The following is an 18,868-nucleotide window of genomic DNA, read 5'->3' as shown; positions in this document are numbered from 1 at the left end:
TCACTCCTGGACACAGTGACCCCCAGATTCCTATCCACCCTTCATTCCTTTTTTTCTTCTCAGATCTTCCTCTCCTTCCTTTCCTTTAAAAAAAACACTTCACACATCTTTCCATCCCCAAAGATGATAAAGACCCTAAGGAAAATTATTTTCCTCAGGGCCTCCTTTGTGGAGCTAATGTAAATAAAAGAGAATGCTCGAAAACTGGGTACTGATCCTACATAAACTTTATTAACAAATATATATATATATGAAAATGAAACACTTTGTATACACGTAATCTGATGCTGCTGAACGAAATATATACAAATATATATACACATAAATATATAAATGGCACGCTGCGTGGTAGCTGCTGAACTAAATATATATACATATATAAATGGCACACTGCGTTGTAGCTGCTGAACTAAATATATACACAAATATAAATGGCACACTGCGTGGTAGCTGCTGAACTAAATATATACACATATATAAATGGCACACTCCGTGGTAGCTGCTGAACTAAATATATACACAAATATAAATGGCACACTGTGTGGTAGCTGCTGAACTAAATATATACACATATATAAATGGCACACTCCGTGGTAGCTGCTGAACTAAATATATACACAAATATAAATGGCACACTGTGTGGTAGCTGCTGAACTAAATATATACACATATATAAATGGCACACTCCGTGGTAGCTGCTGAACTAAATAAATGAACCAAATAAAATTTTAACCGTTGAAAGATTTCAAAATAAAATTTTAAAATAAACGCAGCATTGTTACAAGTCTACGCTAGATATTCACTACCATAAACATTTTCCTTTGAATAGTAAAAATGATTTTCAAAAATGAAATCTAGTAGATAGTCTTGAGTACGACAACAGCCAGGCTTGGAAAATTAAAGACTTAGGTGATATACTTTTCAAATGTTTTTGTAAAACCTTATTTTACGTGAATGAGTCTCAACTATCGACTGTCGGGAGCTGGTTAGACCATTATATCATCATTTGTCATTAGCATCGCTTAGAATCTGAATGTTGGTATTTTCACCATCACTGTGGAACAAATTGACACTATTTTTTTTAATTAAAAAATGTGAAAATCACAAATTGGTTAAAATAAACTAAATGTTTTACTCGAAACTGCAATCTCTGGAATCATATTCGAGGATTTTAACCGAGTGATGACAGATGACATTGTTTTTATCCAATGAAATCATACGGGTTTTTTATGGACGCTGTTAACAGGTCAAGTGAAAATTCAAATAAGCGGACTAGTGTAAAAGTTACAAATTTTTCATCACCATTTAAGGTTAACTTCATATATTTTTTAATACTCCCTCTCAAGTAGGTGTGGAGTTATGCATTATATGATCTTAAACCTAAACAAACATATGTGGAGTACTGAAAGGTAACCATATGAAGTAACATATTTTCCGGCGTCACAATAATCTTTTTATCCCTTAACTATTTATCCCTTTCACTAAAACAACACTTGGCCAATGAAATTTCAGATACTTTGCAACAAAGCTGAACACGGCACTTCTACTGGTCGTTGGACAGAACACAAATTACGCTAAATGTAAATTAAGCAACAAGTCTTGGATCATTGGCATCTCGATTTAAACCTCCTTATCCTTATAAGACATTACCAGTATTGCAATAATGATTGCAATTTATTTTGATGTAAACTGTGACGCAATTTCTTGTTATATTGAGTTGAAAACTGTGAATTGTTATCTTGTAATATTGTGTTGTAAACTGTGATGCCTTATCTTTTAATATTGTGTTGTAAACTGTGATGAGTTATTTTGTATTATTGTGTTGTAAACTGTGATGCGTTATCTTGTAATATTGTGTTGTAAACTGTGATGCATTATTTATTGTTATTAAGTTTAATTTGTAGAACTCCATTTTATTTTTTTATTTTTCAATAATATTATTATTGGGTTTATAAAAACAGTTTATTTTTAAACAAGTTCTGCTGTGTAATTATTATTACGCGTGACAGCTGTTTCGCCCTCTAAAGACAGTTTGATAATGCCTTTAGAGGGCGAAACAGCTGTCACGCGTAATAATAATTACACAGCAGAACTTGTTTAAAAATAAACTGTTTTTATAAACCCAATAATAATATTATTGTATATATAAAAAAAAAAAGTGATGCATTATCTTTTAATATTGTGTTGCAAACTGAGAGACGTTATCTTGTAATATTGTGTTGTAAACTGCGCCAGCTCATAACATTTCCTAGCTAGACATGCATAGTACATCACCCATTACCCATCACCCATCTTTCAAAAAGATTAGTAATTAAAAAATATAAAATTTCAATAAAACCCACTCTCCCACAGAAATTCCATGAATGAAAAAACCCTGTTGCATATTCTCATGCCGAACAAACCCCATTGCGAATAAACCCCAAACAGGTTTTCATTCATTATCTATTTATATAAAGTTACTTACAACTTTAATGTTATTAATTACTTAATCGTTAGTTGTAAACGAGTGTTATTCCCAGAATTTATATCGATATTCGCTGTGTTCATATTTACGAATTGAATCCTTCAAATATTTATTTAAACGTTCGTTTACCTGGGATAATGCCTTTGCTCCATCTCATACTCCGGTAATTTGTTGAATGGTCTTTAAGAACCCAAAAGGCTGTATTTTCCCCAGATATATCATTAACAAATCTTTCCCACCATTATCTTCCACTGAGTTTAGTAACACCGGGTAAACAGTATAAACAATAATCTATTTACGGCTGCCGATAATGACAAGGGGTAATTCAGGATTTTTAAACATTTTAATTTCTGTTTTGAAAATATGATGTTTTGGACTCGGGTAGTTTTAACTGAATCCTTTGAGATCTTTCATAAATAGCTACTGTTTTATTATTATTTATGATTGTAGTCCAGGTGTTTTTTTTGTTATAAAGGGGTTAACTTAACAAAAACGTGCTTATGAGCATGGAAGTATTAATATCCTTTAGGAGAGAAGGGATGTTAAATGTCAGCGTAGGATGTCGTGGTTTTCCTCGGAACCAATGTCGTATTAGAGAATGCTGTGTAGAGGTTCTTTTCAGTGAAAGGAAGGATGAATCTGAGTCTTGAATAACTCATGTTGTAAGAGAGGGCAAAAAGTCATGCAAACGACCCTGTTTCACGTCTATTTATCCAAATAAATGTTGTTACATTAAAATGTTATTAATTTAAATAGTTAATTAATATTTAATTTTAATAGTAACAACTTAAAATGAAATATCACTAGATTTTAAACGAAAACAATATTTTTGGTGTTTTGTAATTCAGTTTAATTCAGTTTTCATCACGAACTGACATAAGCCCTTAATACCGAACACGATTGCGATAATAAGCATTATCTCCAAAACGATTCAACAAAAACCTGATACAAAAGCCTGATAATTGCCAAATAACATTATTGCGTAGGCACTTTAATATTTTATGCCATTGTTGAAATATAAACTGTTAAAGGCTCGCTATTTCGTAATAGGATCGTGCTTTTGCAATGATCCTATTGGTACAAGTTTAAGTAATATTTGATCAGACTATTCAAAAAAATCCAGGAATGAACACAATATGTTTGATAGCTAATCGTTTACGATTTATTTGAATAAAAATTCTGATCAAAAGGCATAATTTTTCGGTGAGAACAAAATATTCATTTCGTTCTTGGAAGACTTATAAGGGTCAGAATAGTACGAAACACTGAGCGTTGGCATAATTTGCTTGCCATTCGATTTTCTTGATATTAAGTTTTCCTTTTATATATTCAACATTAATAAAATAATTTTGGAAAAATCTCTGGTTAAATTGTACACTTTTTATAATTTTTTGATTACCTACTGTTACCAGCACTGTACCGTTTATGTTAAGTATGTTATGTTAATGTTAAGTTTATTTATGTTACGTTGTGTTATGTTTATGATGTATAATCAATTATATTCTTTCAATTGTTGTATTTGTTAATAAGAAAAAAATGTTCATTGTATATGGCCAAGACCTAACCTAACCTAACGGGTAAAAGACAAAATAAAAATAAAATAAAAAGGTAATTAAAATAAATTAATTTTAAGTTTTTCTTATTTTCAATAATAATAAATAAAATAATAATTTATAAAAAAACAATTTATTATGAAATTTATAAAACAAATTATGCTGTGTAGTTATGATTACGAGTGACAGATGTTTCGCTTTCTGAAAGCATTATCAAACTGCCTTTCAGTGTAACGCATGGCAATAATTAGGTACATGGCAGAACTTGTTTATAAGTAAACTGTTTTTTTATTTATTTATTGAAGTGAAACTTCTTTAGGCGCGTAATGAATTTTCTGGGACGGAGTAAAACCGAGTCAGGATCGACACGAAAATGCGGGTACCCCCACCACCGCTCACCGTTCACTGTCCCTCTCTCACCATATGCGCTTGTTGAGGTGGGGGAGCCGCTCACGAACGTTCTCTCCCGACACGGGACAACAATCGATGCAGTTTTTGCACGATTAATTAAGGATTTAAGTGCTCATGTATATATCTCGCACTTTAGTTACCATAACCCAATTATCACGACATTAGGAAATGATATTCATGAAATTGACAATGAAAATGGCACATGATTGGTAAATTGTCATTGTAATTTCTTTGTAATTTTTAATTGTAATATTGTTATTTATGTAATATTGTATACTTGTGAATAAATTGAAAATTTTTGGAACTATACATTAATCGAACGTCATTCATCTATAAGAAAATATTAGAAAAAGCAAATCCATGCTTCGTCGTTGAATTATTTAACCTCTAATTTTCAAACTAACCTAAGAGAGAAAATAGAGATGATGAAATGAAAATAGAGAGAGAGGAATACTAGAAGTTTCACTTCTGTCTTGCGTAGGCTTGACACACCCACTTTTTTATTTATTATTTATTTATTTATTTTTCATGTTCTCCGTAAAACGGTTATTCACCAATACATTATGGAGAAGATTACAAATTAATTTATTTATTAATTTAAATTTATACATTGAATAATAATATTATTTTGAATACGCAAAAATCTTAAAATTACAATGGTGTTTTGTAACGTCATTGGTTCACGCTGGCTTTCTTCTGTTATTGCCAGAGAGTCAGGATTCAAACCTGTACTTTTGTTCCGCGCAATTATTGTACGAATCGCCGCCTGCGGAAACTAGTCTGCAACGACTTCTTACCTTATCACGACGTGATAATTCGACGAGTGTTTCTTTGTTATGTTTGTGAGTTCCACTAATTAACCTTGATAATAATAAATGAAGTACCTATAGTATTCACATGTACATCATCGATGTACATAAATAAGTTTGGTTGATGACCTACATCATTGAAAGGAACAAAACATACTATACATCCATACATCATCGGCGCTAAAGCCTTTGGAGAGTGTTGGGCACACTTGCTGCTTTCTCTCCAGCTTCTTATGTCTTATGGTATTTGCCTCCACACTATCCAGTCATCAAACTCCCCCAATATAGATGTTGTGAGGCTTAAAGTAGTAAGAAGAGGAAGGAGATGGGATAAGGAAGGTGAGGAAGTACCTGGCCATTCAGATCTTGTCACCAAATATGCCCAAATCCATTTCAATCGACGTTTCAATACTGAGTGGTAAATATACCATATAAATATTTAATAATATTTGGCTTATTTATACAGGGTGTATCGGCACGTACCCGACAAACTTTAACCATCTATTCCTTAGCATTTTTTTTTTTTTTTATAGTGAATACCTCACAAGAGTCCCAACTGCTCCCGTCTGGAGCCAGTGAGACTATGGCATCCCCGATTGGGGGATGTTGTGAGGCTGAAGGTAAGTGGGGAAGGGAAAGAGGAAGGTGGGGAAGTACCTGGCTATTCAGATCTAGTCACTAAACACGGCTAAAGCCATTTGGAGCAACGTTTCAATTCTGAATGGTGGTCTTACACCAGGGCGATACTGGTAGTATCTTCCACTCTGGAACGTGCCGCAAATATACTATATATTATTTTAATTAATTAATTGTGAAATAACACAAATTAATCAAATAAAATTTATTTGCGCACGCCGGGTTCGAACCCGCGACCTTCGGAATGGCAGTCCAATGCGTTACCACTGGACTATGCCGGCCGTCAGTGAATATTTGCATATTTGGAGCAAAAAATCTTATGTGCACTTTGCTGTCCGGTAACGTTTTTTTTTAATAAAAAATTTACTATTCATATTTTCACCATATGTCACCACTGTTTTATCCTTTGTCAAAGTTTGAAAACCCATCTGGCAAATATTTTATTCGAATTCCGTTGAATAATGCACGTGTGTACCTATATTGGCGCACACTTACAATCACAACGAAATGGCACGGCACCATTCGTCTCATTTTTAACTATTATTATTTAGTGTGTGCGAAAGAGCGAAGACGCTTTTTGACATACTTGCTTATAACAGCTGTTGAACACGAAACGCAATGCCAATGACAGTGATGTAGTGTGGAAATTTTATTTTTTTTGTTTTTAATTGAAAAAAAAATGCTACCGGACAGCAAATTGCCCATAACATTTTTTACTCCAAATAGGAATAGCTGGTTAAAGTTTGTCGGGTTAGTGCCGATACACCCTGTGTATCGCCGTTTTTGTGAAAAATCACCCCAATGGCGCTGATATTGTTTTAAATGAGTAATTTGTGAAGTAACAGAAAGTATTCAAATAAAATTTACTTGCCACGACGGGATTTGAACCTGCGACCTCCGGGCTGCTAGTCGACAGCCTTACCCCTTGACCACTCTCAAAAGGTGTAATTCGGATATGTGCTATTTTTTATTTGTATTTGAAAAATATAGGTCATTAAATAATGCAATTAGCAGCAACTTTAGGGAGAGGCAATTATTTATGTTATGAAAAATTATTTCATATATGTAATATAAAAAAAATCATTGATCTGGCGGAAATTTAAATTAAAAAACCACCGATTTAAATTAAAATTTCAACCCAAAACCACCTCTTTAACTCACAAAAAATGCCAAAGTTGATTCTTAAATTATGAAAAACTATTTATTTATTTATTTATTAACGGACATCGTCCAAATTACAAAATAATAACACGAATACAGTAAAATGAAAAATACAGGAGTTGACAAAGGTTAATGAAAGCAAAGACATAAGGCAGATATAATACAAGAAAATAAAGTCCTCCTACTAGACATTTTCTACACCTTTGGATCAAAAAATATATTTTTCGGTTGTTTGGGTGTTTTGGACTCTATCCAAATATTTGGGAACAATAAACTCTTTTTATGTTTCATCTGTATTTGGCACTTCCCTTTACAGCATCATTCATTGAGACCTACACTAACCCATGTAGTAGTTATTCCTGCCAAATCACAACTTCTCCCAGTCACTCAGACGGTTCGATAAACGAATCATACACCAGCCACAACTATCCTGCTATTCCATCTTGCAAATGATTAAATTTCCATATTCAATCGCTTGAGTTTTCACTTACTCTCTCTGGAGAGTCTCCAGCAACGAATACTAGATATTGGCCCATTGCCAGACCTGGGTGTTGAACGCTGGACTGCGGGTATCGTCAGCACTGTCCAGTGGGTAACTACCCCTATTATTTATGACTGTCGACATCAACTTCGACACAAAACTGCATAGTCATGACCTTTTTAATAACATCTTCCGAATAACTATAAAAATGTTCAAAGCTCTTACCTATCCGCTCTGCGTTCAATAAGTTCGAAGCGCGCCGTCGGAGAGCGGAAGATATTTTTAATACGTGTTAATAGTCTTTTTAAATCAGTATCCGGATTCGTTAAATGCTTGTACAAACAAACTAATTAGAGGAAATTAATATTTTAAACAATTTTCATATTATGTTACATGTTACGCAAATATAATCAACTTTTTGAAAATCATGGGAAGAAACGGATACTTTTTTAAGGCTCTTTTAAGTGTGTTGAACACAAATTGGCCCCGGAACCCGACTTTCACCTAGCTTTTGCTATATTATATTTAACTATGTAGAACATCCGTTGGCCCCGGAACCCGACTTCCACCTAGTTTTTGCAGTATATTTAAGTGTGTAGAACACCAGTTGGCCCCGGAACCCGACTTTCACCTAGCTTTTGCTATATTATATTTAACTATGTAGAACATCCGTTGGCCCCGGAACCCGACTTCCACCTAGTTTTTGCAGAATATTTAAGTGTGTAGAACACCAGTTGGCCCCGGAACCCGACTTTCACCAAGCTTTTGAACTATATTTAAGTGTGTAGAACACCAGTTGGCCCTGGAACCCGACTTTCACCTAGTTTTTGCATTATATTTAAGTGTGTAGAACGCCAGTTAGCTCCTGAACCCGACTTTTACGTAGCTTTTGCGCTATATTTAATTGTGTAGAACACCAATTGTCCCCGGAATCCGACTTTAACCTTTGTACTATATTTTTATAAGCAATAATTATTAGCCTGAAACACTCATCCAACGGTCCCGTTGGCGTCATGTATCTTTTATCAGGAGATTTTTCAAAGTGTTTCAGGCTAATAATTATTGCTTACAAAAAAATAATTGTTACCCTTTGTGCTATGCATAAAAAATCTTGTCTTAAACATTAGTTTACCAAAAAATAATAATTAATTTTTACTATATTTTCGAAGTGTTTATTATCTTAATTTTAAACCGATAGTTGAAAGCTCTGGGTGTAAATTACAAAAAAATATTAAAATGGTTGTGTTCATCATAAAATTCCATAAAGAAATATTTGTACAATTTCATGATGCCAGAGCTCATCGTTCGAGAGATTAAGTGGATATACTTATTACATATTATTTATCTTTCATTTATGGAATTTACACAATTTGAATTAACAAAGAGGGCAGATAAAGAAATGATCTAGTCCAGTGCCTTCAGAAATCCCTTTAATATTAATAGATTTCAAAATTTCACGTTTAATCTAAATTATATAAAGCATTCCGTGTTGAATACTGTTAAGACAAAGCAGTAGTAATCAGATTTTATCAGAATGTATTAATGAATTCCAGTTAAATGCGGTATAAACTTCGTGGAAAACTCATATGGAACGTATGAAGTCATTCAGCAAGGAAAAGTGGGCTATTCATCATAATATGTAGTTCCGTGTAAAGGGTATGGAAATTCCGAACTTTTCGCGGTATTCGGTGATAATGTATAGTAATTATAACAATTAATTTAGAATACATTTACATATATATTTGTTTAAAGAAAGACAAACATTTCCAAGTTACGAATAACCTGATAATATTTAAATATCTCCTACTACCACCACAGTAAGCGGAAAATGATGCTTGTGTTGTGATGGAGGACTTAGCCAGCTGAGGATTTAAACACATTACGCCTACTACTTTTTGCCTACGTTGGGTCAAATCAAACAAGTCAAATATTTTTTTATCAAATATATATGCTTAAATTTTTGATAGCGAATACTTATGAGAAAACATTTTGGTTCATTAGACATTATTTCATTAATGTACTCAATAATGTTATTGTTTCTGTAATTCTTTGTTTCAATAATATATATTTTAAAAGGGGTGGGAAAATCTTCACTCGTTCGATAATGTTCTAAAAATAGCGCCATGGAAATGATCCCATCGAGAATTCAATAAATATCTCGAATAGAACTATTGTCACGAAGAAGAATAATGTCAAAGACGTGGGAAGATTTAAAGCAACTTTCCACATAACTAGAAGGGTAGATTTGTGAATGAATCGCACCGGGGTGGGGGGCCCCGCTCTCCTCCCCCACGCCTCGCTGCGTCCCTCTCCGGGGTAGTCCGCGCTCGCTCGCTCTTGCGTCATTCGTCGCTCGTTAATATTTACGGAATATTTCCGCAGCCCACACAACCTGTAGATGGATGTGTGGATCAATACTTTCCGAAAAGCGGACCAATCACAGGGTGGTTAGAGATTTTCCCGGCCAATCGGGAAGCTGGATAGCGGGCGGGGCGCGCGCACCCGTTTCATTCATTCGAGTGGGCGGCCGAGGCTGTGCCTCTATAAATACAGGGCGAACGCAGACTGGCGGCATTCTACCCACAACTCTATCACGGTGTGGTGCTGACAAGAGCCTACAAACAAGGCCTAGAACAAGTGAAATATTAAATTGTGAAATTAATTTCATTACTGAAAAGTAAGATTAATTAAAAAAAAAACTAAGTGATTTAAAAAATTGTTGAGTGCTTTTGAGGATTATCAATTTATATGTAAGTAACACTTTATTTTATTATTTAACCGTTAACATTTGCGAAATAGATCTATCTATTATCTCAATCGGTCGGTTTCTGGTCGCGATATATTTATAGATATTCACCCTTACCAGGCAAACACCTGTTGCATTGGCGCCACAGAGGTCTGGGCTTTTTATACTTGCGCTATTATTGATCGGCCAAAAATAGAATTCCTACTTTGTCCAGGCTCGGCCTAGTTCCATTCATCTCTGACCAAATATTCGGAATTGATATAATATATGAATATCTTCTATTGATTAAAACATTTTGTCTAAAAATTTATGAGAAAAAGATATTGTGCACGAATATTTCGTATTTTTTTTCCATTGTGCACACACATTTCTGTAGATGGATTTATTATTTTAAATATTTGTTTATGTCCCCAATCACTTATTGATACTTTTCTCAGTAATTTCATTTTATTTCCCGCTGTTATTCTTAAAAAAGATAATGAGTATTTTTAAAAGGTAAACATTTTTTTGTATTATTACTTGTTGGTACAGGCACATCAATCATGTCGAATAATTTTTAGCGCCGGAACTTTGTAAATGTTTCCCAGGCGCGGGGACCTGTTGGAATCAGGTCAAGCTTATCGACCTATTTTCATTGGGTCATTAAATTCTATTTTCATCAGGTGGTTCAATACCACCTCGAAAAATACATGTAATAGTCTTTAATTAATTTTGTAACATGATTTTGTGAACTCGAGATGAAATTTTGTTTAGTTTTTGTATATTGAGTTTGTATGCGCATTTCAAAAATTAACAAAGTGTTTTTGTTAACAGAACAAGATGTTTTGGTTTGGCGCTATGATGCTCGCAGGGCTCCTGTGCGCTCCGGGGCTCAGCCTGCCGGTATACGGCACCACGCGCTACGGCCGGCCAGCCGCCGCCCCCGCGCCTTCGCCCCTGTACTACCGTCCCGCCAGGCCGTACCCCTACACGGACACGTACGCGGACGAGCTCTACTACCAACCCATGCCCGTGGTCCACTATCCGTACTACCCCGTCAGCAGCCCCTACAACGAAGCCGACATGTACCGCTCGGCCTACCCTTACTACTACACCCCTTACGGCTACTACGGCAACGAAGAGGCTTACAACCCCGCTGAGGAGACCGTCCACGAGGATCCTACCCGGGTGGGTGGCGCCAGAGCTGACGCGCTCCCCGTGGGACAGGAGACCTGGTTCGAGGGTGACTCAACTCCCAGCTGGAGAACAGACTACGATGACGTAAACGCCGCTTTCCTTCAGAACCTCATCATGTCTCAGATGTACGACGAAGCTTTAGACAAAAGCAACATCGGAAGCGATGAGAAGCAAAACCAGAATTCTCTCCACGAAGGCAACGAGTACGACGAACACAGAGTTCCAGAGTACTACGGAGACCGTAATACCAGAGACTTTGAAGACGAAGATGTCAGGGAGCTGAAAGCTCTCGCCGGAAAGCCCTTGTATCACGTCCCCAAAACCAGTGTGTACGCGGCCACCGGGAACGGCGACACCGCACGCCGTGCGCAGCCATCTTGGTATCAAGAAATTTCAACCCCCAATACTCTGAGGCTCGATGAGGAGTCTCAGTTCTCCGACGACTACCAAAACGACGAGGGATGGATCAACTGGGGAAGCAAGAGGAGCCCTAAGATTTCCAAAGTGGAAACCATCAAGAGGATAATGACGCCCAAACCTACGCTTTTGACCACCACGACGACCTCTGCACCAGCCGCGAAGGGAGGACAGAAGGAAGAGGTTTTGCTGAGGCCGGCCACTCCCGCCCGCCACCCCTTCCCCGAGCCCGTCCTCCACCTGCTGGCTGCCAACGTGCCCCCCCACATCAAGAGGAGCCCCTCGGTGTACGACACCATCAAGCGGCTTCTCAGCATGGAGGAGTCTTTCAAACCCGTAAGTTAATCGCATATCTTATTCATTAACAGTTTATCTACTTGCTGTTTCTCTAATAAAATTGAGCAGATGATATAAAAACGGTTTTCTCAATGAAATTCAACAAGATATTTGATATGTTTTATAAATATTAGTCGGTAGCGTTTCATATTCATGAATTACCCCGGCTCCATTGAAGGGGGGTACCGGAGTTGTGGAGTTTACAGTAGGTATCCATATGCATGTGCTGACTTCGATCGTCCCATCCCCGGGCGGGACTATAAATAGATCTCCAGCCCCCAGCCCCAGCCCCCAACCCTACTTGCTGATATATAGCTGTATAGCATAGTCCCATTGAGCGGCCGCCATGTTCTCTCACGCCTCTCAGACACCTGCGGAGCTTCACCGAACTTTTCTCCGTTAAATATATACATCCGAACAATTTAATTGGAAAACAAAACTCTTCAGTTTAGACACGAATAGAGTCTAATCCGTAGTTTCTTTGTTTCGCAGAACTCTGATCTTCCTAAGGGGCGGCTTCAGAAGCGGTTCATCTCGACGGAGGAAGACCTGGTCGGTGAGTTGAAGGGGCTGAAGATGAAAAGGAGAAGTACGGCGTAGATCACCATTCGATATCCCAATCTTCCAACGACTACCAAATACCGGATATTTGATAAATACGATACTTGATTACTCGACCTAAAAATATATCTGAAAAATTTTGTACATTTCTTCATTTTTGAGACTGATTGTGTATATTATTGTATAAAAAAGGACTTACTGTTTTGTTAATTTTGTGTTGAAAGTTTTTCTCAATTAAATTTTTCATGTTTTATAGAAAATTTTCTAAGCAAAAGATTTTTTAAGAAATGTTGAAATGTTTTGTCTTCACCGCTGTTATGTTCCGTTGCTCACAATATGTTTTGTTTGTTGAGAAGTTACGAGTTTGTTCGGGGGACGCGGCCCATTAGAATATGCTATTATTATCATTGTTAATGTAATATTATTATATATTCCGTATTATGGCATTCTAGTGAACACACTAATGCGAGACCCCTTCTCAGGCAGCTATAGACGCTCAATGGAGTATGTAAATAGATATATGAAATAGACATTTAATCGATAAACGATAAGACAGTAGATAGACGGTAACGGTGTTGGTGTTAATACATATTAAATCATTGAATAGCTGATGGAACCTTTCGATAGGATTTTATGTATATTTTCGTTTCTATATTTGAACATTTAAATTCAAACTAGAACTTGTATTTTAGAAAATAATAAATATACCTACCTACTAGCTAGGTAAAGTGGTTAAAAAAATATACTTTTTTTAGTAATCATACATATTTTTTCATAAATTAGAAGTATTAACATGCATTTATAATTAGAATTTGAATACACTAATAATACTTATATGAAAATGCTAAATGAAGAAAAATCGTTGTTTGCTTACTGTGAATTATATTTTAAAGACAGAATCTTTAGGATGACTTAAGTATTTCACTGTCTTAAAGTACAAGAAATTACAATAAATAATTATTAAATTTATAATTGATTGTAAAAACTTTGTTTTTCTTTCTAAAGCGATAGTCCTGAAATGTATTCATTGCCTTATTATGTCAATGTTACAATTATCTATTGTAAATCTCTCAATTAATACTGAAAATATCAATTATTGAGAACATACTATATTTCAATTTAAATATCTTCTCTTCCTTGCTAATTTTGAATTTTTCGAGCTTCTAAGTAAAAATTTAAAACTTATGGCAAAATGGTGTGATTTTACCATTCATAATTATTTACAGCGCGCTGCCACATTCATTGAATCGAGTCAAAAAATATACAGATCTTATAATTTAAATATTTAATTTCACTTTTAAATTTTACTTTTTTTAAATCAGTGCAATGCACATAAAAACTTCATGAGCACTTACTATAACTATGGGTTGGCAAATAGGTGGAAAATATTATTTTATAAGAATTATTCATAAACAAAAGCATGTAAAATGGATGAAGTATGTCTAATGCTTTTCCTTTATAAAATAGTTCACTTGACAGTATTATTATAAGTAATGTTCGAGAAATAGTGTACAAAAATGTCAATGACAATATAACCCTCGAATATTATGTTTATTTTTGTAGAAAATAGCACAAAAAATTTTGTACGTGAGATTTTGTATATTTTACAAATATTTTAGTTTTACATTATTACAGAAACTTTGCAAATGATGAATGGACATAAAGTGAGTAATATAATATATTTTTCACATTAGCTTCTAAAAATGTGTAAAAAGTTTGATTTGTGTACAAAGTGCCAACCCGCAGGTATATGCTCATCTTCGGAGCTCGCTAATTGTTTATTAATACGAAGAAATTCTGGTTAGAATTTCAGTGATATTTCAGCTTTACAAATATTGCAATTTTTCTCTGCCTAAAATGTAATTGTCAATTCTTGTCTAGCATTTATAAAGTTCCCGTATGATTTGTTTGAGTTTTCTGTGAGAATTTAGCATCCCGTGGCAAACTACGAACTTCACTGTGGAAATATACCCTAATATATAATCGTTAGAACTTCCGATCAAGAACGTCGCGTCGTCAGCACACTCTCAAATCTTTACATATCCCCACTAATTATGTAAATTTGGAAATGAATATCTACTGAATGTATGTATATAATACTATTATATATTTTGATAACTGTATTAGAATAGAACATTGTATTTTTAAATAAAATGTCTATACATAAAATGCATCCATGTATAGAACTATGACAAGATAATGTTTTAGTGACATTACGATACCATTTTCCGATATTCTCAGAATGTAACTATTTTACCCGATAGATTTTATTTTTGTCAAAATGTTTTGTATAAGTAGATAACATTTTGTAGAAATTTTGTGTTACTTTTTTATTGCCGTGATTTCCATCCACTTAATAATAATGATTGAATTTTATAAGACGTAGATTGATTTCTTTGTATGGAATATGGAATCATTATATTGACTGATTGTAAAATAAAAGGACGATGATTGAATATAAAAGATTATTTTCATTAAATTGACACACTCCTTACTCCCTTTCAAATATTCTTTGCCAACTCCAAACAGAAGGCCCTGAGATTTCCCTCTATTTGAGAAAGAAAGGAGTTGATTTGAGAACAAGAAGATAAGAACGAGTCGTAAAAACGATCACATACCGACAGATTTTGGGCGCAGGGTGTGCACCGGTTCAGAAGGTATCAGCGGCGTTTGCTCGTCGAAGCAGCTTCTATCGAAATACAAGTAGAACAAGCTGTGCACTACCGCCGACTGTATTTATCTCAAATACTGCAATCCATTCGTTTAAGATAATTAAATATATCTAATGGATTTTCTGTTCCTAGACAAAATCAATCGATTTTTCCAGATAGGTGTTACAAAATTCTTCAGTGGAAAATGGGATTTGCGAGCTTTAGTATCTAGTATGATGAACGCTTAAATCTGTCTTCGAAAGAGCCCCGCGCTTGAGCTGGTCACTTGAGGTCCAGTACGTCAACAGAAGGAATGTTGGAATACTTTTTTTAAATACATCGTAATATCTGATCCTGTATTGTGAGCAGATCTATTTTGTTGTATCCTGAAACGTCTGGATTCCAAATCTTATATAGGTGAAATACTCATACATCGCCGAAAGGAGTATCAACCCAAAAGAAACACAAGCGTAACAAATTCTATTAAAGTTTTAAATGTGAACAACGCACAAGAGTCTCAACTGCTCCCAAACGCCTGGAGCCAGTGAGACTATGACACCCCCGATTGGGGTATGTTGTGAGGCCTAAGGTGAGGAGAAGCAGATGAGGGGAGGAAGGTTAGGTAGTATCTACCTGATTATTCTAATCTTGTCACTAAATACTCCCAAATCCATTTCAAGTAACGTTTCAATAGTGGTTTTACTTTGGTCTTACAATATAGCTTATACCGCGTAGGTACCGCAAATATAGTTTTTATTATTTTAAATGATTATATTGTGAAATAACACAAATCAATCAAATAAAATTTACTTGCGCAGGTGCGATTTGATCAAGCTTTTGCTAGACGAGAGACTCGGGAGCCTTGCCCCCCGACCATGGAAGCCTTTTAATTATTTTTTTTACGTTGGCGCGCTACGTCTAACATTCTTATTTGCATACTCCCTTTCAAAACATATTCGTATTATTTTTAGTGCTTCACAAAGCCACCCAACGGGGTTCTGATTAATATGTACATATTTCTTTTTACATCAAAAGATAGAGAAAGATTGATGTTAATTAACACCTCCCAAATTGACAATTACTCGTGTTTAGGGTGTATTCGATTCATTACCCAACTTTACTTGTGATTTTGGATATATTTTTCTGTGAATAGGAAGTGAAAATATCCTCACAACAAAATATATACCACGCAGGTTACCAAAAAAATCGAAAAACAAATTAATTATGAAAATCTAGATAACATATTATTATTGTATTTCTTCAGCTGGACTAACTAATCTCCGGCTCCATTTTTCTATGATGGATCACAGCAATAAAACTATATTTTAGCACATATTCCTTAAAAAACATACGTTGTATCATCGTACCCATGCAGTAGTGATGCAGTTTAGTAACCTTATTATGATGTACAAAATATTAAAGGTAGAAACACACTGGGTTGACGTACGCTACGTAAGCAACGCATTAAGATATATGGAATAATTACAATCCATACATTTTCTATGGAAATAGATGCTTTAGAAAAACACTTTTCACACGCAACGCAAACCCACACATCCATTGCTGGGCTGATCTGGGATGTCCACATCGGCGTTGGACTTGTAAAGATGGGGGAGTGGCGTCACGCCTCCAACGAGTTGACTTCTCATCTATGAGTGGGATTTTATATGCATCTACTATTATGTTTGGTTTTTTTATGGTTGTTTGTTTTGACTGTTGGCTGAATAACATAACAAACTAAGTAAATCGTCCTCAAATTTGCTCTCTGAATCGCAAGATATAATAAAGCTACGAATTGCGTCTGCTGACAATATAAATACATAAACATAAACAAAAAAAACGTCAAATCAACTGAGGCACCTGCGAACCACGTAATTAAGAATTAAAGACCTGTCACCTTTAACCTGTCACGTGGTCACACGCGTTGCGTGTGTAAAACAAGTGTGCACCTGGAAACGTAATAATGCGCGCATCGATGTATTTCTACCTTTATAAACGCCCGGATTTCCGAAGCTAAAATGATCCGCACTACAATGAATGCATTTTGTTCTGTAATTCCAATTTTTATTTCTTATTTCTTTGACATTTAGACACACTTTAATCTAAAAACTTACCACACTTTACACTACATCTAAAACTTATTCTTTATAGCCTTTAGGAATAACGCACGAAAAACTGCAAGGCTTTTAGCTTCTTTAACATCTGTTCATTGAAAATCTAAAATCCTATAATATAGAGATTATTTTAGGTTCCCAACAAATTTGTTTTCAGAAATCTAAAATCTCCACAGTTTTTCGTGGGGTAGCCATATATTTCTAAATTAAAATATACATTCTTAAACATGTATTTCGGTAGCATCTTATTTTTGAGCTTAAATATAAATATTAAGGTATTGTAAATTATACGCTGTCTCACACTTAACATGCCTAGTTTTTTCTCCATATTAAATATCTTAGAATATCTACTACAGTTCAATACTGCTCGAATTCCTCTATTTTTAATTATTTGCAATTTCTTTATCTGTTTTTGATTTCACAAGAAAAGGAAACTAGAGCAAGTGAGATGCCACTATACTATTAAAAACTAATTTACATGTATTTACATCTAATTTATTTCTTATTCTTCTTATCAAATTAACTTTTTGCCATTTTTTTACCTAATAATTAAAATTTAGAGTTAAATTTGAGTTGATTGTCTATTTCTATTATAATGCCCAAGTATTTGATTTCCTCTATCTCTTCGTTGTCTATGATAATTCGAGATAAAAGAGAATTGTTTTCTCGCATATGGTACCATGTTGATTGAAGCGGGGAACTTCATAAACTTAATCAAAAATCAACTAGTAAATTACACCCGCCAAAAAAAAAACCGCTGCCGTTGGCATTTTGAAAGATTGAGATCTAGGGATGATATTAGACAGGATAGATTTACCACTCACGTTGACTTGTGTTTTGTCACGTTGTTTGGTTTTACAAAGAAAAAAGAAACACATTCCCCGTAAAATCATTGACAATGCTTGTAATATTACTGTTATCTAGGCTTACGACATATGTACGGGTTATGTTCCAAGCAGCGCTAAGTTCGACATTCCAACCAAGCCGAACTTAAAATCAACTGGTACACCGGGCCTTTGTAAGGTTTTAACGCAAAATGTGTAATAAATACACCAAAATGAAATCACGATCAAAATCATAGTACTTACACTAATCATAGCACCAGCTGCGTGATTGGAAGACACCGGTTGAGGGAGACTCTTTCACCTCTCTAGCTGGACTCTCTCAACCCGTCGCCTTGTTCCGCAGTGGGTTTGTCACTCCTGGTCTCACTTTACCTCTAGATTCTTACCTAGCCCTCATATTCTGCCCTCATTTTACTTACCAGAAACTCCTCTCCTTTATTCCTTATAAGACCCTCCACACAGCATCCCCAAAAATGACATAGGCTCTGATGTAAATTATTCTCTGCA

General features: G+C 35.1%; 1 protein-coding gene across 1 annotated transcript; it reads left to right on the top strand.

The window, feature by feature from the left end:
• The first annotated feature begins 10,104 nt into the window (after positions 1 to 10,104).
• On the top strand, positions 10,105 to 15,145 carry LOC149420932 (uncharacterized). Its single transcript, XM_089635298.1, has 3 exons — positions 10,105 to 10,265; positions 11,075 to 12,190; positions 12,683 to 15,145. The coding sequence occupies exons 2-3, from the start codon at positions 11,081 to 11,083 to the stop codon at positions 12,788 to 12,790; spliced, it is 1,218 nt and encodes a 405-aa protein (XP_089491424.1). The 5' UTR covers positions 10,105 to 10,265; positions 11,075 to 11,080; the 3' UTR covers positions 12,791 to 15,145.
• Positions 15,146 to 18,868: the final 3,723 nt, after the last annotated feature.

The sequence above is a fragment of the Hesperophylax consimilis genome, chromosome 9 (assembly GCF_061612785.1).
Source record: "Hesperophylax consimilis isolate HC1 chromosome 9, BYU_Hcon_1.0, whole genome shotgun sequence".
NCBI classification, from domain to species: Eukaryota; Metazoa; Arthropoda; class Insecta; order Trichoptera; family Limnephilidae; genus Hesperophylax; species Hesperophylax consimilis.
Note: the sequence above shows the minus strand (reverse complement) of the source record. Positions and strands in the feature narration are given on the sequence as shown.